The following is a 27,712-nucleotide window of genomic DNA, read 5'->3' on the forward strand; positions in this document are numbered from 1 at the left end:
GTCAGTAATCGTGTCTTTTTTTTTTTTTCAGTTCAGACTTTATTAGCTTTATAAAAGATGTACAAAGAAGAAATGGAAATACATTGTCAGGTTTGAGCTTAGATGAAATTCTAAGCAGAGTGACAGAACTCATTCTGGACCAGCAAAATAAGGTACTGTGCTGTATGTAGCTGCTGCCTTTTCTACTGTGTGTCTCTGCCAGAGGAAACAGTGCAGCACAGTCCAGAAAAGACGGCAAACTTTCCTCTGCTATCAAGCTCTGAAGTACGAACTTGCTCAAAATTCTCTTCCAATACCTGTCTAGGCACCAACTTCAACAGGGAGACCTGTGATGTCAGTATCCTCCGCTTCACCAGCGCAGACTGGAGATCAGAGTCGGGAAGTACCTGCAGGAGAAAATGTGCCCAGCCCACCCAAGGCGAGACCTGTGCATAAAAATGCCTCGAGTAAAAATCCATCTCAGCCAAATCTCCAGCCCTGGGGAAATGTTGGAGCAACACCTAAATCTAAATGGAAAAAACTAGACTATACAGTAAGTTCTCTGCTGTTGCAATGACTGTGAAGTGATTGCCCTGTACCTCTCTTAAGACATGAAATAATCAAAGTATTGCTGAAAAAAATAATTGACTTGTTCATTTTGAGTACAAAAGCTTAAATATACTTGGTTAAAATTAGTCACATTATTAGCTTATTAGACTTTGCCGATTAATTGTTGACTAGTTCTTAAGTAACTTACCATTTTACGTGTAGGCCTCCAGCGATGATCCTTGCACAATATGTCACGATGAGCTAAGCAGAGACTCGTGTGAACTAGAATGCGGGCATCATTTTCACAGAGAAGTAAGGACTTTTGTTCTTAGCACTTAGATGCAAACGTTTACAAACTCTGGTCAGTTATGCCATTGTTTGACTTTCTAAAAGTAACCCTCCTCCCCCTTACGCTTCAGTGCTTCAAGAACAGTGCACAATTCTCTTTTACGTACTTTGTACACCGAGACTCGCTATATACGCGGTCTTACTGTGTCTTACATTTAACTAAAATGATAATTCACTCTAAACCCTGCGTTTGCCACCTGATACCAGTTGCATGCATAACTTAATGTAGTGAGAAAGTCAGAATTATGTTAGAATAACTTGGTACTTCTGTCCATGACCTTTTCCCCTTACCTTATTTGTTTACTGCTGATTTGTTATTGCAGAACAGGTGCAAATGTAAATGGATCAGCACAGCATCAAAATTGGAGAACAGTTTTCTAACTGCAAATCCTAGTAACATAGGACATGTTGGAAAAATTGCTATTAGTGACAATTATTTACATACTTAAGCTGAATTCTGTATACCAGACTGTTTCCTCAACATCATCTTCCTGTTCTTGCAGTGCATTAGAACATGGCTTAAGCAACATTCAAGTACCTGCCCCATCTGCCGCGTTCACGCTCTGCTACCTGAAGACTTCCCTGAGCTTCCTGCACGGAACAAATACGCCTAAACCTTGTTTTATTTGAACACATTATAGTAAGTTGTAAAGCAGCTGCAGAGTAACCACCGTGACAAGGAACAGAAACACGATGCCTAGAAAGAGACAGAACCTTGGTTTTATTGAAGATGGTAGCAGGACTCAGACTGACTCAGTATTTAACACTTCGCGTTAAGCTGCAAGACGCTGGTACTGCCAAGGCACCTGCAGAATCAGGTTAGCATACTCCAAGATCCAGCACTTGTCCTGGTTGCTGCCTAAATGCGTGAAGGCGCTGTAGTTCAGGGGCCAGCAGCACACAAAACTGGTAGGTTATTTTGGCCAAGGGATATTGAATCTACTATATCTAATTTTCTCAAAGGATGGTGCATAATTCCTGTAAAGCAAGGGGTTTCCTTCAGAGCTTAAACCGCACTGAAAATAAATTCTAATCTTAAACAAGTAGGTGACCTGAATGACAGACTAGCAGAATTTGGAACAGCCAAGACATTGCTTTCCTCTGGCATAAACAACTACAGTTTAACTGCAGGATTCAAATCGGGCTTGTTGCGGTCATTATGAATGCAGTTCATATAATTGCAGCTCCTTTTTCTGCACAAATCCATAGCTAATAATTAAAATTGTTTAAATAATCACTTTTAGTAATATTCTGAAGCAAGAATTTTTAAGTATTTATGCGATTCTTTCTGTTTGTGTATCATTGAGTTGGAATACTGTGGCTCAATTGTTTAATCTTGAAATATGGTTTGAATTTCCCTCATTGTTGAAGAGCTGATTTGCTTCAATCAGAATTACGGGATTTTTATTTTTGACGAAGCAACACTGCATCTGTATTCTGTGCATGAATGTTCATCAACAGCCTGAGGTACAGAATACAAACGGCTGAAAGAACAGTTGTCCTACTGCTTTAAAAGTCTGGGCCTGCCAGAGTACCTCCGTCACTGTAAAATTTGTCTCAAGTAGCCAAAAGACCAGGACTAGAGCGTGTACAGCTTAACCACTCCGAAACTTCAGGGTGACTGTTGTTGGGATACAAGCAGTATTAAATTGATTGTATGAGATTAAGTTAGCTAATTCTAGGGGTCATTTGTTCCCCCAAGTGAGTATGTATCCTCCAGATGAACTTTTAAACTATTCTATGATGAATCCGTATATTAATTGTCACTTCGATCAAAAATAAAATTACTCTTGCAGCTGATGTGGTTTTTTGGTGTAATATTTTTGCTAAGTCTGAGTTATTGGTGCGTAATCTGCTGTATGCTAGAAAGCTAAGGCACCTTGTGCCTGAAGAATGAGGTACTGCGCTGCTCAGCGGTACGGCACTTGCATCCCTTTCAGATGCCCTTCTTTTCCTGGGCTGGGGGATACGTATATATCATCTTCTCAGCTTTTCTCAAAAGCAGCCTAGCCCCTGTTCCTGAGCAGAGGTATCCTTGACCTGCTAAGTGGTGCCAAAGCAGTCCCACATCTGCCATAGTTGATACTGTTCTCCAAATAGAATGTGATGTGCCTTGAGGTAAGAAGGGCAGCCTGGCTGTGAAAACAGGTAAAAGGCGGCACTTCCTGGTGGTGCACTGAACTGATACGTACTTACACTTGCTTGCTGTCAGCCAATCTTATTTTTCCTACAGCCACAGCACAGACAGGACCCTAGGTTCCCAGAAAAGCAGAATGGGTTTTGCTCTGTGCAGCTTTTCTCTGCCCTGACTCCCATAAGCTGGAAAAGAACCCCAGTGATTTCCAGAGCCAGGTCATCCCCACCTTTAAAAGGAAGCCTCAGAGCAGACGGCCGCCGGTCCGTTCCGGCAGCGGGAGCTGCGCAGCCTGGAGTTCTGCACCAAGGAGCTGATCTACGCCGGCTGCGGGGCCCGGGCAGGACGAACGCCACAGTCCATCTTTCCGGTTAACTTTGAAGGTTGAGGTGACAGCGCTACTTCGAGCAGCAGGTGGCACTCTTGTCACGTCGTGCAGACCAGAAAGAGTGGCTTCTGCTTTCCAAAAATCATCCTGTGTGATTTCTTGATTTTAGAGAAGCGGTAGGTTCTAGTAAAGAGCTTTTTTTTTCCCCACAAGACATTGAAATAACAATTTCCGATGTTTATTCCTAAAATACAGACGATACAGAACCAGGGCAAAACCTAGAATTACATTTTCCTGCTTGGCAATGCTGTTGGATAAAGCTGAAGGAAATTACTTTTCGGCAGTTTTCTTAATTGTCTTTTCAGGTTGTCATCTTTACACTTATAGTTTATATAACGCCATATACTTAACCTGCCTCCACCCCATGTAATAGTGCATGGAAAATTCACAATTAGAATTAAATTGTGGTGGTTCTGTTTACATAAAACATCATCAAAATCTACAACCTGTTTGTGTTGGGAAGGTTATTTCTTACCGAAGTAGTTTTCCTACGTGGTTCCTTTAAGGTGTATATAGTTACAAACACTTTAATGTATTTACCTTAACTTACTCCTTTCCTGGCATTTACATTTATACTTTTAAGCTGAACAAGGGACAGTATTAACCCACCTAATAAGAGAGTGACTGTCTCCCTTGGAAGGGTTGTTCATGGAATGAAAGTCACATCCTCCAGGCACAAGGTGCCCCAGCATAGAAGTTTCTTAATGCAGAGCCTGCCCTGGGCAGAGCCTGGGCTGCCACAGGGCAGTGGTGCTGCTGGTCATCTCACAGACTTTTTTTTCCACATCAAAACTGAGTTGTACAAGCCTTACAAAAGGGAAAATGGTATAATGCAAAGTATATTCTCAAGCTAAAAAACTTTTGCCTGGTCTTTTTCAGTGCTGTTTTATACAAATAGCAAAGATGAAGTAAGGGCATTGCTTTTCTAATCCAGGCGAGAGCCCACGGAAAACTTCAGTTCTAAACATTCCTCTAATACAGATTCATATTCCTGACCTGACCAAAACAGGCTTGGTGTTATTTCACATCATTATTTGTTTCACATCACTTAGTTCACATTCACCTTGAGCCATTCATCCCACACCACCACCTTGGTTGTTGTAGCACCATTTATTACACCTTCAAAAACAGTATTCAGTATTATATTACAAGTCCCATACCCTCCCCCAGCAGTATATATACACCACCTATAACAGGACTTACTAGGTTTAAGAGGTCTTTAAGGGGCTTTGGAACAAGTATTACAAAATGAAATAAAGAGAGAAACTTAATACATATTTCTACGACTTGTAGAAAAATACAGAATCATTCCTTCAGGATTTCTCTGAGAAAAAGTGGGGAAAAGATGGTTGTTGAAGTCAGAAAGATACTTGACAAGGCTGCCTGGAGAGATACATCCACATCAGCTATCGCAAGGCAGGCAAAGTCTTACCAACATTATTACGGAGAACTGAAAGCACAACTACCAGCAGGAGGAGGAAGTGATGCGTTTTCAGTTAAAATAAGACATGGATAAAGTTTTGCTTTGCCTCTGAAGAATTTTGTCCTTTTTCAGTGATTTCTTCTGGCTATTTACATCCTGCAGAGTTTCAGCGGGAAGTTTTCTGTGATGAGATGATCGTCGTGCAGGAGGACAACAATGTTAACTTCAAACTCTGGGAGAAGGAAAAAAAAATTAAATAAATAAATGAGGAGTCCATAATGACTCTGAATTGTAGGAGTAGGACGAGAGACAAGCAGTTCCTGCTCTCAGAGGCAGCACTTCACAGGGCTGTTTCACGCCGTTTCAATACCCTGGATTTTCCTGTGGCAGGGATGAACGCAGTGCTCCAGGCAGATCCTCACCACCGGCATCCCAGACCTTGGGCCATTCCTAGAGAACCTTGGCTTGTTCTAATCTTTGGGATTCTGATGGATTGATTTCTTTATGACCGAGAAACTATGACACACAGTCTTCTGGACAACAGGCAGAGTTCAGACATCTAAGATTAAAATATTTTGGGAAAGACGCCTCACATTTAGAAGCACGTAAGCGGAAGACTTAGGGAACAGACTCCTCCCCTGCTGTCAGCATGTAACATGGCCTTAGAGTCCTGCGTTATGTGTGGCCTTAGGCAATTAAACACTAAGATACAATATACCTGCAAACTATGAGAAAAATTTTCAAAAGAAAAATCTGCTCTTTAGATATTACGTTGTGTTGTTCAAAATCAGTATCTAATCAAAAATGCTCTTGGGGGAACAGATAAACAGGTAGGCAAGGCTGGAAAACGTTGTGCACATTTGTCCGTGACAGACAGAGAAAAGTAGGAGGGGCTTCAGTTGGGAAGGATCCTAAAAGCAGGGACTTGTAGCTTCAATCTGATACAGTAAAATAAATTAAAAAAACCCAAAACCAACAGATTCCAGCAGGACCAAGGGAAGAAAAACAGGCTAGCAAAGAGAATTTTTGCAGTAATTATTTGAAAAAGTAAGGAAAATCCTAAATTTCAGGTGTTTGTTAAGGAAAACGTTGGATTTTGGCAGCAATAAGCAGGAAGAAGCAGCTGGTGTAGATCAAGAAAAGCGAAGTCACACAGTGCCTCACCTTACTTTTTCTACTCTGTGAGGCAGGAGAACGGGAAACAAAAAGACAAGGGAATGGAAAGAGGGGTTCTCACTGGTGATGAAAAGAAAGAAGGGATGATCTTGGCATTTTATTCTTGGGCTACTACTCAAGTGTTAATTCACATGTAATTTTTTGGCAGAAAAAAGTTACCTGCTGTTACACTGCTTCTCCTGTCCTTTCACCATAGAATTCTGTTAGTCAGAAGTAGCTTAACAGTTGCACAACTCTTTTTAGTTAGGAGTATTTGGGCTGTATTTTCTCCGTCTGTATGAAATACAGCAGACTGCAATCCTCTTTAGGAAACCTCTCCAGGGAAACAGACGGATGTCCTTGCTGCTTCTTGTAGTGCTGACAGTGGTTTATCCCGTTACCCGCCAGAAGCTGAAGTGAAACTAGAAACTTCTGTCAGATGAAAGACGCCAACACAGCGTAAAGTCCTTACCAACTTTGAAGTTTGTTGTTTCCAGGGTAGGGCAGGTGAACAGCCTGGGAAACACCATGTATATAGGAATGGGCAGGCCCCTGCAGACATCCCCATCAGCAATCTGAATATTCTGTATCTCTGTGGCATCTCGGGCATAACCTTCCGCACACCCTGGGGAAAGTGAGGAAAGTCAGAGGGAAAGGAGGGAAAGGGAAAGAGAGAAGAGAAGGCAGTGGCCAAAACTGAAAACAAAAATACACCGGGGCTGGGGGCGGGAGGTGAGTAAGGGCAAAACATTTTGCCCTTTGACCTGCAAGTTTTCACATTAGCGCTCTTGAGTTAAGGATCATAGAGGTTATTTAAATTAATGTTTGGACTGTTCTACCTGAAATGCAAAAGAATTTTTTGCAAGTCTTTTTAATTGTATAGCGTTTGACAAGCTTTCGTATTTAAGCTGAAAGAGCGCAAGTGGCAATTACTGCAGTCTACACACATTCCGTGTACAGAGCAACTTACCACAGGTTTCCACACGCACTAACTGCAGCTCAATACTTTTGACTGCAGCCTCTGCGTTCTCCACCACCAGCTCCCCTGTCAGCGGCTGTGTAATGATGCAGTTTGTAGAACTGAGGTGACCTCTGATGAGAAATTTTGGAAGTGAAGCTCTCTGAAAAGATGGGGGGGACACACAACTGTAAGAGGAGACTAAGAAAAAAATACCTTCTAGAAAGACAGTTATCAAAATATGCAGGAAAAAGTTGCAAAGTTATGAACTCAAAAGTTTAGAAATGCCTCATGTAACCTAAATAATATAACTCTTTAAATATGCATCCTTATGCAGGTGCATTAAGATATCTCTTACTACCCTCTGCCCTGACATGCCTCCCCCCTACTCATTCCATCCACAGGAGCATTTTTCTTGGGATGAACTGACAAAAACTTGGCTATTGCAATTAATGCAGAAGTTGGGAACGGCATGGTGAAGGAGGCAGGCTGGGAGGAGCTAACAGGATGGTCAAGTTAAGGCAGCTGGCAGCGCTCTGGAGAACAGCGTTCTGGTCCCATTTTGTTACAGGTTACAATATAGTCTATCGTTTCAGTGATTTGCCCCACCTTCTTAAATTTCTTTCTCATGGCCGTTATTGGGAGGGAAGACAGGCATTTAAAAATCTTCCTTTAATGTGAAATGTAGCATACCGCTTATTGTACTAAGACATCAATTAAGGACAATTAATAAAGAGTTTAATTTGAACACAGCATCACACCTAACTTTTCAACTTTTCTTAGCAGCAAGCATGTTTCCTACGTTTTAACGAAGGAGGAGTAAGAATAGCTGATCGAAGATGACAGTCTCTAAATCAGTTTCCATAAAAGACCAAATGGGGGTTTTTGCTCCCCTTGCCCAGGCCAGCAGGCACCAGATACTCTCTGCCACCAGAGAAACTCATACGCCAGAAGCTCCAGTTACACGTCAAGTTCTGGCATACTGAAACAGTTGAGTTTTCTACCCACATCTTCAGCTCGCATCTTCCCCATCCAACTTTCTTCAAACTCTTTGAGCATCCTGCTCTAGCCTTCCCCTTCTTTTGCAAGCCTTATCCTCCTCTCCTGCCTTAATTATTTGTTATTGTCATCTTTGACGTTAGCCGCTACCTTCCAACCATCTGCTTGCACTTGCTTGTGGCGCTGGATTTCCTTGCCCATGTAACTTATTCTCCCTTCTTCCAAACCAACTCTCTTGGCACAAACTTTTTTTCTCCCAGTCTGTTTGTTTTGCTTCTCAGTCCTGGCTGCCAGTAGTAATGGCAGTAAAGTTCTCCTCAGCTATTGTTTAGACTGTTTCACTCAGATACCCAACACCTCTGCAGAATTTAGCTGTTCCACTCAAAACAAATCTTTGGGGGAAATAAAGAGAGAGGAATTTCCATGTGTTTAGTAAACATGACCTCACCTGAGTATTTTCTCCTAATTTAAATAACAGAAGTTATGTGCCTGACAAAACCTCCCTATGAAATATTGACTCCTAATAATGTATTAGTTAATTGCTTTTTTATTGTATGATCCTTAGGAGGTTCGTCTTATGACCGCTCCTTCCCAGGGACATCGTATAGCTACCCCCCCAAGTATAGTGGTCGGAACCTAAGAGACAGAGATAAAAGGAGCTCGCAGAACAAGAACTCAAGGCCATTTTCCTCAATCCTAGTCTATGAGACTTTTTTTAAAGGTGTATTTCTCCTAGAGCCTTACTACTCTGTCATTACTCGTCATATTTTAATCCTAGGCTAGATCTTCTCTCATAGAACCTATAATTTACACTCTCTCTCATAATCCCCCAAAAATGACAATCGAGAACGTAAGAGCACATCTATCCTGGTTTTTAACCTAACCTCTTTGTGCTTTGCTTGGCTACTGCAAACCTCCTAACCAGTTTTCTCATAGTCTACCGGAAATTCTAGTTCTGTCACAATCTCCAGACGAGCAGAGAATTAAAATGTTAATATTATAAATATACCAAAACAGTGACTTCTTCTACCTGTCCAGCAGGTAGTCACTTCAGACCCACACATTTTTCTGAGACAGAAGAATAAATAAAAATAATACTAAAAAAAAAGGCCACTGCTTGTGCTAGCATACACATTCTTTAGACAGCTCCACAATTAAATACCAAAGTCTGCTGGATCAGAGATGTCATAAGTTTTAGAACCTACTTTTGTAGTTATGTACTTGAAATAGAGAAAGGCACAGGGTCTGCTATTAAACTTAAGAAAGAGCTTTTAATGGACAGGACTTTCTTAAGATGTGTACCACTGGGTCTTTGCTAAGCCAATGTATCAAGATACAGAAGAGAAAGAAGAAACGGAAAATACTTTATATGGAAATATGGTTCATAGGAAGAGCAGACTGCTGAGAGCTTAGTATTTAGCAGTAGTCTCAAAAATACATCTCAAAAGTAATTTTACCACCAAGATTAGTTATTATATCCTTATATTTGGAAAAACACATGCTTTCAGTGTGCATCAGTCTCCGGAGACATGAGAGGCTGCTGGGCATAACCTGTTCATCCTCTGCTGCTGGGCCGTGGATACCGTATATGTTGGCTTCAGCACTGTTTTTTTACACTGTTTCTCCTAACAACCTCACAGCCAAACTGATGGGAGTACAGACTGGATGTACAGCTTAAGACACTGAGGTAGACTGGGAACAGCCTGAACTGCTGGACTCAAAGGTTTGTAATTAGTAGCACAAAGTCCAGCTGAAGGCCAGTCACTAGTGGTGTACACCAGTGACTGGGGTCAATATTGGAGTCAATATTACTTTACATCTTCAGTGATGGGTTGGATGATGAGACAGAGCACTTCCTCAGCAAGTCCGCAGATAATACAAAACTGGAAGGAGCAGTTTGTGAACCACATAGTTCCTCCACAGGGACTTCAACAGGCTGGACAAATGGGCCTACAGCATCCTGAGCTGCATTAGGAAGTGTTGCCAACAGGTTGACAGAGGTGATTCTCCTCATCTCTGCAGCACTGATGAGACAAAACTGGGGATAACGTGTCCAATTCAGGACTTCCTGGTACAAGAAACACATACTTACTGGAGCAAGTCCAGCCTTTGCTGGATTTGGCCATGAAGATGGTTAAGAGCATGTGACATAAGAGTCTGAGAGCTGGGATTGTTCACCCTGCAGAACAGAAGGCTCAGGGGGACCTTTTGATATGTATAAATACCTGGTGGGAGGGAGTAAAGAAGTTGGGAGTCAGACTCCTCAGTGGTAGCTAGTGAAAGGACAAGAAAGAGGCTATGGAAACAAATCGAAATAAAGGAAATTACTTTTCGTTTATTTATTTATTTAGTAATCATGTGAGGGTGGTCAAACATTAACATTGCTGAATGGTTCCAAGTATCCATCCTTTGAGGCATTGAAAACTTGACTACACGTGGCCATGAGTAACCTGCTCTAGATGACTCTGCTCTGAGCACAGGGGCCAGACTAACCAGTCTCCAGAAGTCCCTTCCAACCACAATGATTCTATTGAATACAAGGTGATAAGGTCAACAGTAGCATGAAACAACCAAACAGCTGATTTGAGAAACAAGTGGAAGAGTAGGGGACTAAGAGAAACGGAAGACAAACTGGAGATGCAGAAGGGAGACCTAACGCAGGAAAGTATTCTAAAGAGCACAACAGGAAAATCTGGAAAAACAGAACACTGGTTTCAGTGGACAAACAGAAACCAATGTTAATAAAGCTAAATGACCAAGACATCAACTACTGTTCATACAGGCTTCCCAGAGCCACATGGGGCTGTAAAAAAAGGCATAACAAAGGATCAAAATAGACATTTTTAAAGGATCTTGGCTACAAGTGGTATAGATTGTTTTCCCTTGCTTCACTGCCATCTTTCATTCAGAAAAATAGTAAAATATTTAACCATTACTGAACAAAGTTCCACCTTACATTAGTCACCACTATCACAAGAGATTAGGCAGAATCAATTTATTGCTTACAAAAGTAAGAAAGGAGAAAAAGGAGGGGAATAAAAAAAGAAGAGCTGATTATCTGCAGGGCAGCATTTAATCATTCCTCTCTTGTTCTTACTCAGAATCACACAAGCATTACATTTAAAATAAAATAATAAGAAAACCCTTACCTCTTTAACATTTTGCAAAGTTTCAGGAGTAATTGTGAAGTCTACTGGGCTTGGCGTCAGTTTCCCTTTCTGTGACTACAAGTAATGAAAGAGTTAAACTGTAAACTATGATTTACAAAACACACAGAGAGAATATTAAAAAAAAGACAACAAAGTCAGGCAACTGTTGGATGTGTCAGTTTTCAGAACTGGCTTCATCCGAAAGTATGCATCTATGTCATAAAAAACCCTGAGATTTCCTGCCTTTGTTATTAAATAACATTATGATATTGTCTGAATACAAGTTGCAAATCACCATGAATTTGAACTGTGGAAACAAAACTGTCAGTTTTTGGTTACTTTGTGTTTGCCATTGCAGTAAACCACAACAAACTCTCCATTTCTAAGTTTTTGGCATAACCTCTACCTACATGGAAAAGAAAAAAAAAAAAACAAAACAAAGGAAAAGAAAAAGAGAACATGTGGTTGACTAAACCACCTGGAAAAGAAGAAATACACTATCTATCTGAAGCATATCGTATGCTATAGAAAGAAGTTAATTTCATATTTTCGTATTTACAAATAATTACATTTTATATGTCACTTGCAATGCTTCCTTTCATTATTAATGCTTAGTAAATTTGAGCAGGGGAGAAAGCGGGAGATTATACATGAACTTGCTCCATTGCTTCCAATACGTTTTACAAACTCTTCCTCCCTCTTGTTATCTCTGAGCACTTTGAACTCTTTCTGCTGCCCTTTCTGTAACGGCTCAGGTCTCCTAAGCCATCCTGCTATTACTAGGAGATCCTCAGCTGATGGAATCTAGCATAGCATGGATTTAATGGGCGTCGCGTCCAGCTTCTTTAACTGTAAAAAACCAAAACTTGGTCCAGCTTAGCGTTCCACGCTGGAGAAGCAATTTTGAGGGCACATTATTACAGTTCTTCAGTATCTATTCACACCATTTATCACAAAACCAAGAAGTCTTGATCTTAAGTCTGAATGGGCCCTGAGCTCGGCTGAGATGGCAGCCTGCACTCTGCATCAGGAAAGCAAGCTTTGCTTACCATTCACTGACCTCTCTCTCCATCCTTATCTCAGTGAGATGCACTGTCTTTTCCCTGCATATTTGGAATAAGTGGCCAGCGCAGCATCAATTATGAGGGACTCCATTGTATCTAACCATGAGCTGGCAGAGCACACCACCACCAACGGGCTTCACTTGAACTCTTAGGATCTACCCTCACCACTTAAGAATTCAAAACAGCTTCTGCTGCCCAGCTGCAAGATGGAAGACTGACTGTATTTTCCCATAAATGACAAATTCTGGCAAAGAATAAGGTTAAGGGAAATGGTACATTGAGCACTGACAGTGAGAATTATATGTTCAGTAAAACCTCATTAATTCACCCTGACTGAGAGATTCATGATTTACTGACTTGTGATCTAAGTGCTGTAGTGGGAACAAGAAATAAAACCAGGAAACTGCATAATATGTAATTTGTTCACTATTTTGACAAGTGTGGCTTACTTATAATGTAATAATGGACCAATAAAATGTAGCATAATATATTTTAGAAAATAATGAAGTCTTACCAACAGGAAACTTCTTTATAGCACCTAGCTAAATCTTTAAAAAAGGTACTAAATCTTTAAAAAAAGGTACTATAGAACTAAAATAACATATTTCCACCATTATTCATAGGTAAGACAAGAGTCTAATACTTTACTGTCCTGTTAAGAGTTCAAAGGAATGATAGAAACAGTATGTTCTAGCAAGTTGTGGGTGGAAAAAAGCGATACTTAATTAGGCCGGCACAGTCTGTACTGACATCGGATGTTCTGGACATGCGTACAAGTCAACATCAACTAAAAACCAGACTGATATAGGAACTTCAAATAACAAGCAGCAAAGCATTTCTTGTGAGACAGTCTCATCCCACAATTCTACCTCCACAGGAGGAAGGCTCTCTCCATGTTGCTAACCGCAGGATGTGGATATTTTTTAACCTAGTTATCTCAGCATATTGCCAACCACGGGCTTACTTAATAGCAAAGGGGATTAAGCTGACAAGCTTCTTTTCTAACTTGATGCAGTCCCAGCTTTGATACTTTGAGTCAGGGCTCTAAGTCGTAATTAGTCATCTGAAGAGCAGAAATCAGGTATTTTCTCTTCACCAACAAACTCCCATTTCTAGGACAGGCATTGTGGGCACCTGGAACCTTTGGCTAAGAAATGCTCAGATAGCCTGAAATACTGTTTAGAACACCACTGTAATATTTATCTAACCACACCATTGTTTCAGAACTGAAAGGATGAAAAGGAGAATAAACTCAGTGCAGTATGAAAACATCTTATAATTCAAATCTTCTTTGTACTATTTTCTTTAAATGAAAAGAAAGATGAGTTACTCTAATAAGAAGCAACTGATACCCTAGCTCTTCTGGATAGAGGTTTTTTTTGAGGCTAGTTTCCTTTACTCATACATATCCCATGTGTTGCTATTATAAATTACATCGTTTTAGCTGATCTTCTAACCTTACTGCCAAGCTTCACTTAAAGTGGGAAAAAACAAATAAATCTCACTTTGTATAGTTAATAGAAACCACACTTACCAGTGAGTGGACAATGAATTCACAAGTCTTAGTTAGGTCTTTTGCCAGCAGAGAACGTCGCATATCACACCGTAGGGTATACTGGGAAGAATAAGATGGCAGAGAAAAAGAAGAGAGCCTTAGTTAAGATCTCCTCTATCTCTCTTAACTTTTCATCTTTTTATTGCATATGTGCAGAATGTTAATGTTACTCATATTTAAGGCATTATTTAAAACAGGTTAGTAGGCAACATACATACCAGTGATGGGGAGAGGGGAAGGAGATAAGAGGTATACAATGATTTTAGATGCTCCCAAATGAGAGATGGTTTTTCTTTGTGTTTACAGTCCCATAGTCATTTGCAAATGCTTTGCATATCTTCTGTGATATGTAACAAACTATGAGACTGTGGGACTAACTCACTGACAAGAGAGCAGTACTCCTGTACGGCTTCAGAACGCAAATTACATTCAGTTAAGGGTCATTACAGTATTGCTTTTCACCATACTTTGGATAAGCCATTATCAATAAGACAACCCCTCTAATTTTAAATTTTTTGTAGGATCAAATTTAACAGTGGTAACAGTTATAGGCATATTTAATGGGGAACCATCTTTAACCATATAGCCAAACTTAAAAGCAGCAGCATGCAGTAAAGTCAGGCAACAAGGTTCATTTTTCTGTTTGCTGTTCAAAAACTTGCTGCCCATTTCCTCCCCTTTCTCTCCTAAAAAGGGAGCCATAAACCAGTGACTGAAAAATAATATGACCTTGGTTATCACAGTAATCATGCACTTCAGCACGGGGTTTTTTTTGTTGTTGTTGTTTCATTTTTAATTCCTTCTTTACAGATAAGCAATTGGCAAAACCAAGTGTGCTCAGATTAGGGACTCAGCTTCATGATTTCCAGTTCATGGTGTCTCTCTACGCATAACCTGAATACGTGTGCAAGAACGAGACCAGAGAGCATATCTCTTTCCCCATCAGACCGTGGTTTCCACTGAAGTTGAACACTGTTGAGCAAACCTTCTGTTACTGCACTACACTCAGACCAGGGAACACAGTGCAGTGAGGCAGCAGGACCACACGTGCCCTGCAATTTGGCCCTCAGTGTCCAATTAAAAGTTCTCTGCATGAGAACAGAGACTTTAGTCTTGATACTGAACCCCCAGCTAATATACTAATACTGAGATCAAGACATCTTTTGTGATTCTGCCCCTCTACTCCATTCTGGTGAGACCCCACCTGGGGCACTGCGTCCAGCTCTGGAGACACCAACATAAGGAGGACATGGACCTGTTGGAGCGGCTCTAGAAGAGGGCCACAAAAATGATCAGAGGGCTGGAGCCCTCTCCTATGAAGACAGGCCGAGAGAGATGCGGTGTGTGTAGATACATATGTGTACAGATAGATAGATATACATATATATATTGTAGGGGCCTTCTAGTACCTAAAGGGTGTCTACAGGAAAGACGGGGAGGGACTGGTTATCAGGGAGTGGAACAACAGAATGAGGGGAAACAGTTTTAAACTGAAAGAAGGTAGATTTAGATGAGATATCAGGAAGAAAGCCTTTATTCTGAGGGTGGCGGGACACTGGAACAGGTCTCCCAGAGAAGTTGTGGATGCCCCATCCCTGGAAGTGTTCAAGGCCAGGCTGGATGGGGCTTTGAGCAGCCTGGTCTAGTGGGAGGTGTCCCTGCCCATGGCAGGGGGGTTGGAACTAGATGGTCTTTAAGGTCCCTTCCAACCCAAACCATTCTGTGATTCTAAATAGAGGCTTGCTTTTAAACTGCACGGGACTTGGACAGAGGTCTTGGGAAGTGTTTCTTAAACAGCACCTTTAGTTACTCCGGTGAAAAAATAAAAAGGTGGCATACTGTATGTAGTCTATTTTTCCATTTCTTGATTTGGACAAAGAACAAATATAAACAGGTTAGAAGCAAATGAATGCTTTCCTTTGGTTTACTTAATACTAGGAAATTATTTTTAAGCAATTCAAGCCTGATTTTCTGGAAAACAGACTTAACGTTCCCCATTTTATACCTGTGTATCTATTTTATCAGGTACCAGTGCACATTAAATAGCCTCGGGACAGACTATGTTTTCCTCTTCAGGAGAGCAGGACTCTCAAAGGTTGGCTGGAATCTAATAATTAACCTTTTAATTACATTTTATCCCCAGCTTGTAAAGAAAAGCTAGGTAGATGAGAGAGGGAATGACAAAACAAAACAAATATTCACCATTAAAGTATATCTTAAAACAACTGTTATCAATCATAGGCAAGTTATCTGGATTATGGAAAGCAACTCAACCAGTTTTACACCATTTTTGACATACCTACCACAAACGATACATTAGGAAGAAAGCCAAGACCGAAAAAAGATATGGGAAGTACTTAAAAAACCCCATCTGAATGTAGAAAAAAAACACAAGAATTTTTGTTTAGGTTATTTCTGATAGGCTAGTAGGTGAGGTTTTTTCTTTTGTGGGTTTTTGGCTTGTTTGTTAGGGTTTTTTTTAAATCCAAGTCTGTAATATAAGACTTCCAGTTCAGCTAAATAGCTAACAGTTTTATACTTTGTCATCAAATCCAATACTCTCATAAGTGAGCAAAAGTGGGGAAAGGAGGGGAAAGTTTTACAACCCAGTGATTCTTCATCAGCACTGGTCTGAAAATTTTTGCATTTAGTGGCTCCTTCAACTTTTTCCTTGGAAGAAAAAAACCAAAAAACCCACCAAACAAAAAAACACTCCTCAGCAAGAAAAAGCATTGTCTAATACAGTATTTGCATTCAAGAGATAGCTGAAGAAGACTTTCCTTCAAAAAAAACAACCAAACCCAAAACAGACCAAGCGAACAAATCCCTCTCTTGTAAGACAATTTTTAACCAAAAAAGGTCAAATTTCAAAATTGTATTTCCACAGGATTCTGTTACAAGCATGTAGTACATACAGATTTGGGCAGTAAATGCTACTACTCATCTCCACAGGAATGCAAAAAGTTCATGTTTTTGAAGATGCTACAAGCTCTCAACACTTTGGTTTGAGCCTTCATTACAAAATTACACAGTCACGTTTGTTTTGAACAAAAGGACACCGTAGTGCAGTCTTTTTTTCATTAAGGGAATGGATGTAGTTGTTTAGGACATAAGTAGGGATCAGATATATGTTACAGTAGTTCTGACAAGGTATTTCAAGTGAGACATCTTGCTACTGTTCTGTTTATCTCATCATTCTTTAAAGATTTACTCCATACGGAAGGGCTGAAACAACAAGTGATGGAGAGATTTCCTCGAGCTATTCCTTCTCACAAATGAATGCAGGAAAACAGATTCTGAACACTAAGTAGCTTTGTTCCTGTAGGATTTATCCCTGTGTCTTAAAATCGATCTGGTAAGTCAGTACACTTCACTTTTCATATTTAAATATTATTAGCATTAATTCGTTGTCTACTATGCTAATGAAGTCTCACTGGTACTTAGTTAACAGTACACACACTTGTATCTGGGTATGTACAGATTTATATATATATATATATAATCTATATATATATAATCTATATATATATAATCTATATATATATAGATTATCTACAAAATGGTAAATGCAACTTCTTTCACAATAAAATCTTAACTAGATGAAAATATCACCCTGTAAAAGAACTGTACAAGATTTAACAAGCGTGGCAAATACATTTTACCCTTTCTCAACCCAAAGCCCCTCTTTCCAGTATGCTTTTAATTCTCTCTTGTACATCCCATGTTACATCTGATCTGTTTCATTACAATCAACTATTTCCAATTAAAAGCTTAAACTAGCTGGAAAAGAAAAGGGAATAGACATCACAACAATTTTTTAAAAGCAACATTATATTGATGGGATTCTGCAATCCCAGGATGGTTCCTTTGCCACATTTAAGAAGTGTTACCATCTGTGGAAAGTGTTGACTCCTAGAAACTAGAACTGCAAAAGTCAGATAGAAACCACCTACAAATTAGTACTTAAAAGGTTAACGTGTATCATCATTTTTAATCTTTAATTACACCTAGGAAATACAGTACACACCAGAAGAATGCTATATTAACAAAGGGAAGCTTAAAAGCTACTTACTTCAAAGGATCTCTAAACTTTCTGCACATTCTTCAAATTGAGAAAACATATTGCACTATGAAAAGACGACTTTATCACAAGAAAACATTATCTGCTTCCACGGATTAAGAGATACTTTAGAATACATTCCGTAGACAACAAAAGTTCAGATTTTCTTTACAGATATGACTGCCTTACCTGAATATTAACAAAGACACCATGATATGTCTCATACAGAACTTTGTTCCCCTTCATATGCAACGGAAATTCAAATGGAATTTCTGTCTTGCCACTGGGAAGTTTCCCTGGTTTTACCATTTCAATAGTGCTGTTAATAATTTGAATAGGCTGCAAAGATAAATATTAAGAGGTTTAGGTTGAAGCAGAGCGACGGCCCCATCATTTCAAGAACCAACAACCATCCACCAAACTCTAATAAGACTTCCTGAATTTCCAGACACTCAGGCATTTCCTCATCACACACAGCTCTCCAGTCTCACAATGAAAAGAAACATTAAGAATGCTTTCCTCAAAAAAACAATTTGTGATCTATGGTCATATCATACTAATGACCAAATATTTAGAGAGCTGAACAGCAGAGTCTCAGCTTTGCAAAGTGGAGTTCCCTTTTCTAAATTATAACCCTTAATAGTAGCAGCAGGAATCAACAAGTACGTGTGACAGTTGAGCAGTTAGCCATTCCCTCCTGCCTTCTCCCATCCTAAAGATCTATGTTTAGGGCTAGTTAACCATTGTTCCAGTGGGAGACTAGGATTCAACTGGGGAAGCCTGCTTGAAGATTACACTTCTTTTCTCTCTGGAGTTTTACTATTACTTTCCCTCTAACAGGGAGGAAAAAAAATAATCTATTGCTTCTACTGTTTTTTGGTTTTGTTTTTTTTCCTGTTTTTCAATCATTCATGGGCAGATTATTCATACTGTAAACAAATTAACTACAAATGAAGACCTTAAAAGGCCCTGCACCAAGGCTATCCTAATTTCAGCAAACCGTTCTGCACATGTAGCTATACTGACGCTCTAGACAGAGCCAGCCTTGCTTCAATCAGTACAGCCATGTTCATATAGAGCCAGAGATAACTTGCCCTGCTAGATTCCAAACCCCATGCTCCCAAACCTGGGGAGCAGCACAGAGGCCTTCCAGGAGCTCCACAGTCTGTGCACAGCCTCATACTCCACAGAAGAATCTGTGAAGGTCCTGTATCATGCCTAGTAACACACAACCTCAATGGCCTCTGCAGAAACTATTGTGATAGTGACTCATGTAGCACAAAGTCCAATTAAAATGAGTCACTTTAAAAAAAAAAACACCACACGATTTATTATTTTTCTTTAAATCATGATTCTTCAATGCATCATCTAGTAACCACAGTATTTATATTACTGTATTTCAGCCCTAAAGAAAACTCTCCAATCAGTGCAAGTTCTTCCCTCAATGTCATCACATATCACTAGGTAATGCGGAGCATTTCTCTGCTTTCTATCATTTACATACCATGAAGTGCTATAACTACCTGAGAGCCATTAAAGAAGGATTTGGGAAAAGAGACAAAGGTTTTGTGCTAAAAATATTAACCTGCACAGTTCTTACCTTGACAGAGTTATAGAAAGCTTCGAACACACCCACACTTTTGGCACTAAGCTGCAGATTTACTGATCCTTCCATTGTTAACGAGATACCTTGGTGCTGGACTGTGTCCTTACTTGTTATGACCACGACTCCAGAAAGAACTTCCTGAAAGGAGAAAAGACAAGATGAAAACATTTAAATAAATGTCATCTATAGCTGTTTCTCAGACAGCATGCTAACTGATTTTCATACTCAAGAAAACTGTTCCCAGAGAACAGTCTAACCTTCTCAGAAAAGACAAATACTGATAATGAAAGCAATGAAAGGAAGAGACGTCCTTACTTCTAGTTTGTTTTCCTTAAAAATATTCTCCTCCTCCTTGCAGAAGGAGTTTCTATTTCTTTCTAAAGTTTCAAGATCTTCCTCTCCAGGAAGACGAAAAACATCCTCATAAACAACTATCGAGTCAGTTAGCAGTAGACAAGTTCCATTTGACATGTCAGAATGAAAGCCCAAGAGAAATTTTTATATGAAGAGTGGGACGGTCATGGGAGATGGAAGAGAAGGTATAACTGTAAAAGTGATGGCCAAGCTGAGGATAAGACTCACCTCAAGAGTGGAGCCGAACAGATTTAAAATAAATAAATAAATAGTTGTTCTGCTACACAAGGAAATTCCATGCTACATGGGAAATAGTTTAAAAGCATAAGTGAATCAAAAGAACAAGTTGTATGACTCAAGAGATGCGTCACTTATCCCATTAAGAATGTTTTGTCTAGAAAACTGTATTTGCACAAGAACACTGCATCTTGGAAGTATCAACTGAGAATTTCTAACACTGAAAAAAAAAATAAATTAACTGCAGGAGAGCAACACACAGTTTATTTTACATACCCCATAGTTTAACCTTCCCCTCTCCAACAACAGAGAATCCACTCCAATCCAGAGTTCCACATCAAATGCAATACGCATCTGGAAACAGCAGCAAGTGATTTGAGAATCTGAAGAAAGTTTCTTGGGGCTAACCTTGTCTTCTGCTCCATGGTAATGCTCTCTGCACCTTCACCAGGCTTGCAAACTAGACACCAAACTACAGATCACTCCAACCAAAGGATAATTGAGACTGCCCACTCTACACTCGACCAGTTAAAACCAGTCCAGTTAAGTACATCTCCGACAGACACTATTTGAATTTTGCCAGCCTTTTGTCTTTAGTAGTGGTACAGGATGACAATACAGAAAATGGGTCAGTTAGTTTAAAGCCGAACAGGACAGCAGTAGAACATCAAGCATCACCAGGAAGGCTGACATGCTGAAAGTCTGAAAAGAGGACCTGCAGCAACTGGGAAATGCCAGGAACAGGAGACACAAGCACAAAAGGACAGTGAAGAAAAGATGACCTAAATACTGTACTGCTTTGCTAACGGGCTTTAATTAGTACAAGCAATTAGGTTATTGCTTTGAAAAATTAGTACAGCTGAACTATAAGAAGCAAGGACAATCCTGAACATATGAACTGCTTTAATAAATGAGAACAGTCTCCCACCACACAGCAACAACCTGTTCCGGAGCTATTGCCTACATACTTTCACACAATAAGGGGCAGAAAGGAAAAGAATGACTTGAAGTTAAATATGAATTTTTCTTATAACATTCAATGTCTCTTAAAAAAAAAAAAATCAAAACCACCTCAAAATGACTTTTAAAAAAAAAAAAACAAAACAACTTTTAAAAGTCACTAGTGTGGGGGAGAGGGAGGTATCATGAAAAAGATACTGTAATATTTATTTAAACTGTTTATATGAAATCAGATTATATTTCTGTTTGATAGAGAGGGGGAGAAGTTGGCTCTGTCTTTTCTGAAGAAGAGCTACTTTGTCCTTTTTTGTGCAAAACCAGAGCCCCTCTAAATACAAAGCTGTCAGTATTCTTGTCCTTCTAAAAAGTACAAATCAATGAACATGAGCTTACCAAGATGTTCAAATACTTATAGTTAGCACACAATTTATGAGAAAACTTTACTTTTGCAAAAGATTTGCAAACATGTACCATCTGTAATAGTTATGTGGCATCACTTAATACTAAACTAGTACTGTTTTCAGTTCATATCAAAAGGGTTTCATTTACCTTTAACACCACAAAACTAAAGGTGTAGAGAAAGTCAGCACTTGAATGACTTTCACATAGTACAGTGTAGTAACTTACGATCAGTTGCTCTTACTCACTTTTTACCTTCTCCCTTACTAGGAACTCCTCATGGCTTCACCATGTGATGACAAAACTTTGCAAGATGGAGCTAAGCTAATACAATTCTACACAGAATTATCCGGCTAAACACAGTATCCATCCACAGGAAGGCCAGCGTATCACGTGAAGCAAAGAAGTGAGGTACATATGCTAAACTGCGAACAAAACGTTCTTGTGAGAAGACTGTCCCAGGTTAATGATCCCAAATAAGCTTTTCAGCTTTCTGTTGACAGTTCGTAAACATTCAGATATGCACATGAAATTGCCTGGAAGACTGACACTTTCAAAGTTTCAATCCCTTCTAAGGTCACAATTGAGATGAACACCTGCTTCATCTGATCCAGCAGCACAATCCCCTGTTTCTCTAGTAGCAGTTACCCAAGTCTGGCTGAGGACAATTTGGAACGATCTTCATTCAATAACATGAAATGGTGCATAACACGGATCACAGAATCTCATCTTGAGAGTCCTACGTCACATATGGACTTCTGACTAAACTAGACAGTTATTCAGTATCTATAAACTTTATGTAAAGACTGGAAGGATCAAAGTGCACACCATACTGTCCCATAAATTGTTGGAAAAATTACTTTTAGTGTTAAAATATATAGCAATTCCAACCTGACTGCTTACACTGTTAGGTCTGTTTGCTACATTAAGGAGCTAGAAAAACTACCAACAGAACACCTTAGGTTCCTTTTAGATTCCACTTTCCACATCACAGGCATTCACTTTTAGGACAAAGGGAAAACATCTAGCAATTAAAAAATTAAAAATAAGTTCACTTAAGTCACATTTACTAAATATGCCTGATCATCATCTTCCACATCTATTCCTCTATGCAAGCCACCTGCAAATCTTAACTACATATTCTTCTGATTATTTAGAAAGAAACTGACCACATTCAATAGGAAAAGTCTGCTAGATCCAACTAACTAATCATTAGATGCTTTAAAACCTCAATGCTCAGATTTTCTAAAAAAACAAACTAATTAGTAAAAGGCCTCCTTATGGGCAAATTCTAACTTAAGTATATTTTGGACTCGTCATTAAAAGTCTTGGCTGATGTTAACTACAGCACCTTTCTTTGTGCAATGCATTTTTCAGGCTTTTCAGCCTAGAATTCTTTTAATTATCAATCTCAGACTAACTGCCACAGTTACTGCAGTCATCCTGTTTAGGTTTTCTAAATGAAACGCATCATTAGTTATGCCTGTCTCCTCATTCTTCAAGCATTCCGGAGTTTATTAAATCAGCCTTAATGGCTCAAGAATTCTCCATCCAATTAAAAAAAAAAAAAAAAAAAGTCTCCTGAACGCAGATCTTCTGTTCCTAGGAATTTAAACATAGTTTTGATGCAATAAGCCTTATTTTGCTATTATAGGACACGCTATTAGGATCCATTTTATTGTCTTTTTGTTCTTAAATCCCCTAACACTTTTTTTTTTTTTTTTTAAACAATGCTACTACTCTTTTGGCCCAAGAAGTGGCAAACTTGTTTTTTCACTCACAATTTAGAGTAGTCCATTTAAGATAGCTTTTCTCAAATTGAAGTCTGGACAAAATAAAGGTCTTTGGTTGCTTAGTTCCTCTAGTTTCTGATTATTATAACTAACAAATATAGACATTGCTTGCTGTTTACCACAGCATGTTACTTTAACCAACTTACTTTTTAAAAGCAGGAACACAAACTCAGGCTTGCATGATGCATGACTACTTTACAAATTTTGTGTCTAATTTCTCCCAATTGAAAGAGAACAGTCAATGCAGAAGCAAAGAACAACTAAAAAGAACAAAATAGTTGCCTACTCAACTACCTAGAACTAAGGAAAGTTTCAGGAAGTGAAGTGACTTCCATTTGGCATAGGAGATTGCTTTGCAACAATGAAAAATGGCTGAATTCATCTGGATTTAGTATAACCAAGGTCACCGTACCAGGATAAGTAGTCTGACCCAATCCAAGACAGCAGGGAACACTACGTGAAGGTTCTGTTACATGATACTTCATCCCCAAAGACAAATTTGAAAGATCTTGGCCTGATGGGGAAAGCCCATAATGAAACATATGCATCACACTGACCTTACAAAAAGCAAAAAAGAAGTTATTCAGCCTTAATTTTCCTGATCAGCTATTTGCCTTAGACTCGTCCTTATCTTCTCTGTCCACCAGCCTTCTCATATATATTTTCAACAATATTTTCCCCTGACAAGACTCAAATTCAGTTCTGCAATTAAATTAAAGGTAAGTTTGTTAACTTTCAGAGTTCTTCCCTAGAAGTTTATATTACAAACTCACGCACCTTCAAGACCTTATTCCGTATGGAATTTACCATTAAGAGATCCTCAGAACAGTTACTTGTTAAATATGGGTGTCTCCTATATCTGTTTACCCTCACCCCCTCTCTCTTGGCGGGAATAAAGATGTATACCAAATACACTCAGCAGTTGTAAAGATGCTGGCTGACATATACACAACAGATTGAGGATGCTCATTGCTAAAAACTCCTGAACATTTCACCTGGACTATGCACTCTCAAGAGGTACAAAACCAGCACTTGAATGGAACAATCAGGAGCCATTGCCACTACCAGGTCTTTGGTCTATTATCACCTAAAAATCACTGCCTGAGATCCTTCAGAATGTTCTTCACCCACCCCAATTTATTTTGTTCATCCAATTTCCTGCTCTGTTGGAGCTGCTCCACTATGTCTAATCTATCTTCTGTAGGCCACCCAGCACAGGACCATTCTGATACCGATTGTTAAATATTCTCTGTTCAACTCTACTTGAGAAGGCATTCATAAGAAAAACAAAAAGGATGTCATGTCCATGGTTCAACAGATTGATTTTTTAATTATTATTATTTACTTTTTTTGAGTGTCAGGTCTACCAAGTACCATCCGTTTCTCTCACCTGGCTTACTGCACAGCCAATACTGTCAGCACAAGAAAGGCAGCAGAAATTAAATGGCTAGGGAGGTGAGTAGCATTGTGGAGTTATGCTGGATTAATCATGGTCTCAGGCAAATTACGAATTAGAAAGTTCAATAATGTTTTAGCAATTTTTTGCATTATTATAATGTAATAAGCATAACAAAACCACTATTACACCAGTGCATACTTTAGACATCACCTTCTTCCATATCCAACGCAGCTTTAAATAAATTCAGAAAACAAAAGATCCAAGTCTAGATAGCTAGACACATACATTGGGGTGAGCTATTGTCTTCACTAAAGGAATCCCTTCATTTTCAAGTAGCATTGATGCAAGTGTATTTTCAGATGAAAGTTGCCATGCACTGAAGGTATTACTAGCATAGCTACTGTCACTGAAGTATACAACAATCAGTACATTTCTAAGAAAAAAAGAAACAAACACCAAAAAGTCAAAACCAAACCTGTATATATTCCATGCCTAACTAAAGAGAGACTTGTAATTATTTTCTGTCCCTAGGAAATTTATATTAAAAATCTCATGTTGTATTTATAGCATACAGCCCTACAGCTCTTTCATCACTGTGTTTTCATACCACTTAGACCTCCAAATTTCAGGCCTAGTTAACAAGCTAAAATTACAAACTTTTTCACATTGAGTTAAAGTGGAAGCAAACAAACAATACTGACAGGTTTACTAACCATAAATAACTTATTTAATTTCAGCTTAAAGACAGAAGAAATATCCCTTTGCTGTATTAAAAAAAAAAAAAAATCCAGTTTGAAGAAACTGAAAATGGGCACAGCATTATGACACTGGAATAAGTAAGATCCCTCCAATAACGTGCATTAGGAAAACAATGTGAAAGTGAGACACAGAAGTAGTCTTTACCACTATGACACCATACTTAAAGAGATGTGTTGTTCATAAACTGAAAATTCAACTTTATGAAAGCCATTCTCTAGATGATTTGACAACTGTAGAACAGATGTTGCATACCTTTTCATTCAAATCTGTTTAAATCAGTTTTCCCACATTAAAAACATCCAATAAGTTGAAACATGCTTTATACACTGTAACAGCCAAACTACTAACGTATGGGAAAAGTGTGTGAAAAGGATGTTTACAATACAAGTGTGTGGCGAGATAGCAATAAAGAAAAAAAAAAAAGACCTGAAAACTTCTGCTTAAACAAGATTTCTAGAAAAACAGTGATAAAAATAAATCTCAGGTGATTTTTATTTTTTTTCTAAATGCACTTGAAGTCTTCAACAACGGAAAAGAGCACAGCATTTTTTCAAGTAGCTGCAAAAGCTGAAGTATGAACAATCCCTTTATCACTATCACCAATTACATCAGTGAAAAAAGTTAAGAAATCAGACTCCTGCCCACTAAAAAAAAAAATAAAAATTGAGACCTGCTCTTGCCTAAGTACTTTATCATAAATTATGGAATGGTTCGGGTTGGAAGGGACCTTTACAGGTCATCTAGTCCAACCCCTCTGCAATGAGCAGGGACATCATCAACTAGACCAGGCTGCACAGAGCCCTGTCCAACCTGACTTTGAATGTTTACAGGGATGGGGCATCTATCACCTCTCTGGGCAACCTGTGACAGTGTTTTTGTAAAAAGTGTCTTCCTCATATCTAGCCTAAATCTACCCTCTTTTGGTTTAAAGCCATTACTCCTTGTCCTATTGCAACAGGCCCCACTAAAAAGTTTGTCACCATCTTTCTTATAAGCCCCCTTTGGGTACTGGAAAGCTGCTATAAGGTCTCCCTAGAGCTTTCTCTTCTCCAGGCTGTGCAACCCCAACTCTCTCAGCCTGTCTTCAGAGGAGAGGTGCTGGACCCACTCCAACAGGTCCATATCTTTCCTGTGCTGAGGGCTCCAGAGCTGGATGCAGTACTCCAGGTTGGGTCTCACCAGAGCGGAGTGGAGGGGCAGCATCACCTGCCTCAACCTGCTGGCCACGCTGCTTTTGATGCAGCCCAGGATGCAGTTGGCTTTCTGGGCTGCAATCACACTTTGCCAGTTCATGTCCAGCTTTTCATCCACCGGTGCACCCAAGTCCTTTGCGGCAGGGAAGAAGAATCTCCTCTTATCCAAGAGATTTCCTATCAGGTACAAACCACATCTTAAGACATTTGCATGTTTCTTGCAGAGCACAGAAACGGAATGAGACTCCGTAACAGCAACTGGCCGCACCTGCATACTGTACCACAGCATCAGTCCCTCTGTAATACACAAGTACAAACAACTGAAGCGACACTATCCTCTACGTGAAGTCCAAACTGCCGCGTCTGTGGGAGCCACGCTCCCTCCTTTCCTCCTGAAGCCCCGCCGCCCTCCCCACAGACGGCGCAGCGGCACTCCCGTGCTACCGCCCCGCTCGCCAGGGGAAGAAGGACAACAAGAAGCCGGCCTTCATCCCAAAGACCTGCCTCAAGCCCCGCCGGCGACCCGCAGCAACGGCGGAGCAGCCGCGACGACCCGCAGACGGGGAGCGACGGGCACGGGCGCCGGTTGGAGCCGTTGGGGCGGGACGGCGTGGCGTCCCGCCCCAACGGCCCCAACCGTCGCCCGCGCGCGCGCCCGCCCGCCCGCCCGCACTCACCCCGCAGCGGTAGACCTTGTTGGCCCGCTTGATCTTGATGTCCAGCGCCATCCCCATGGCGGCTGCCGCGCGCCGTCACGTGGCGGCGGCACCCCCCAACACACTTCCCCCCCCCCACCACCACCCTCACGTGACCCGGCCAGCAGGGAGCAGGAGCCCTTCCCCCAGCCAGCCGCTTCCGCCGGGAGGGGGGCGGGGGGCAAGGGGTGTGGTGTCTCGTCCCATGAACATCCGGGTCACCCCCTGGCGTCATTTCTCAGCTGGGTGACTCTGCTTCCCGGTCGGCTCCGCCCGCTTCCGGGTAGTCATAGCAACGGGGAACGGGCGGGGGGAGGGGGAATGGGGGCGGTGTAACAATGGGAGGGAAGTCTTAAAATTCATAAATCTATTTTATTTTTATTTTATTTATTAGCATTTGTAAAATTTATTTCGCGGTCTTTAAATTTATACTTCTGACTAGGCTGAGGGGGATTAGTTTTAGGTAGGCCTTACAGTCATGAGAACCTATATATATATATGCCTATGCACAAATAGAATCATAGAATCACAGAATGGTTTGGGTTGGAAGGGACCT

At 40.1% G+C, this 27,712-nt stretch overlaps 2 protein-coding genes across 15 annotated transcripts in view; one reads left to right on the forward strand and one right to left on the reverse strand.

The window, feature by feature from the left end:
* The window catches only part of TTC3 (tetratricopeptide repeat domain 3), a 66,356-nt gene extending 63,680 nt beyond the window's left edge, over nt 1-2,676 (forward strand). For all 11 annotated transcript variants that reach the window (XM_074601967.1, XM_074601975.1, XM_074601947.1 and 8 more), the window contains 4 exons: nt 32-152; nt 305-532; nt 751-840; nt 1,380-2,676. In XM_074601967.1, the coding sequence (XP_074458068.1) occupies nt 32-152; nt 305-532; nt 751-840; nt 1,380-1,490 (550 nt within the window). In that variant the 3' untranslated portion in view covers nt 1,491-2,676. The remainder of the gene's footprint in view (nt 1-31; nt 153-304; nt 533-750; nt 841-1,379) is intronic.
* Nucleotides 2,677-4,489: 1,813 nt separating this feature from the next.
* VPS26C (VPS26 endosomal protein sorting factor C) lies at nt 4,490-27,376 on the reverse strand. Of its 4 annotated transcripts, XM_074602060.1 has the most exons (9): nt 27,139-27,316; nt 20,235-20,312; nt 19,362-19,505; nt 17,951-18,100; nt 13,681-13,761; nt 11,083-11,157; nt 6,947-7,097; nt 6,449-6,601; nt 4,490-5,053 (listed from the first exon to the last, which is right to left on the reverse strand). In XM_074602060.1, the coding sequence occupies exons 1-9, from the start codon at nt 27,193-27,195 to the stop codon at nt 4,971-4,973; spliced, it is 972 nt and encodes a 323-aa protein (XP_074458161.1). In that variant the 5' UTR covers nt 27,196-27,316; the 3' UTR covers nt 4,490-4,970. The 4 variants fall into 4 exon arrangements, 2 of the variants coding, with proteins under 2 accessions (XP_074458161.1, XP_074458145.1); XR_012589220.1 differs by lacking the exon at nt 20,235-20,312 and having other exon boundaries at nt 6,157-6,601; nt 27,139-27,318; XR_012589219.1 differs by lacking the exon at nt 27,139-27,316 and having other exon boundaries at nt 6,157-6,601; nt 20,235-20,435.
* Between the last annotated feature and the right edge of the window lie 336 nt (nt 27,377-27,712).

The sequence above is a fragment of the Larus michahellis genome, chromosome 1 (genome assembly GCF_964199755.1).
Source record: "Larus michahellis chromosome 1, bLarMic1.1, whole genome shotgun sequence".
NCBI lineage: Eukaryota > Metazoa > Chordata > Aves > Charadriiformes > Laridae > Larus > Larus michahellis.

Excerpts from the sequence above, each read along its gene's own strand:
- VPS26C (XM_074602060.1), bottom strand. The coding sequence starts at position 27,195 with ATGGGGATGGCGCTGGACATCAAGATCAAGCGGGCCAACAAGGTCTAC. Across the intron at positions 19,506-20,234 it reads GGGGAAGGTTAAACTATGGG|GAAGTTCTTTCTGGAGTCGT; the intron begins GTATGTAAAATA and ends TTCTCCTTTCAG. Across the intron at positions 18,101-19,361 it reads CTTTCTATAACTCTGTCAAG|CCTATTCAAATTATTAACAG; the intron begins GTAAGAACTGTG and ends TTATCTTTGCAG.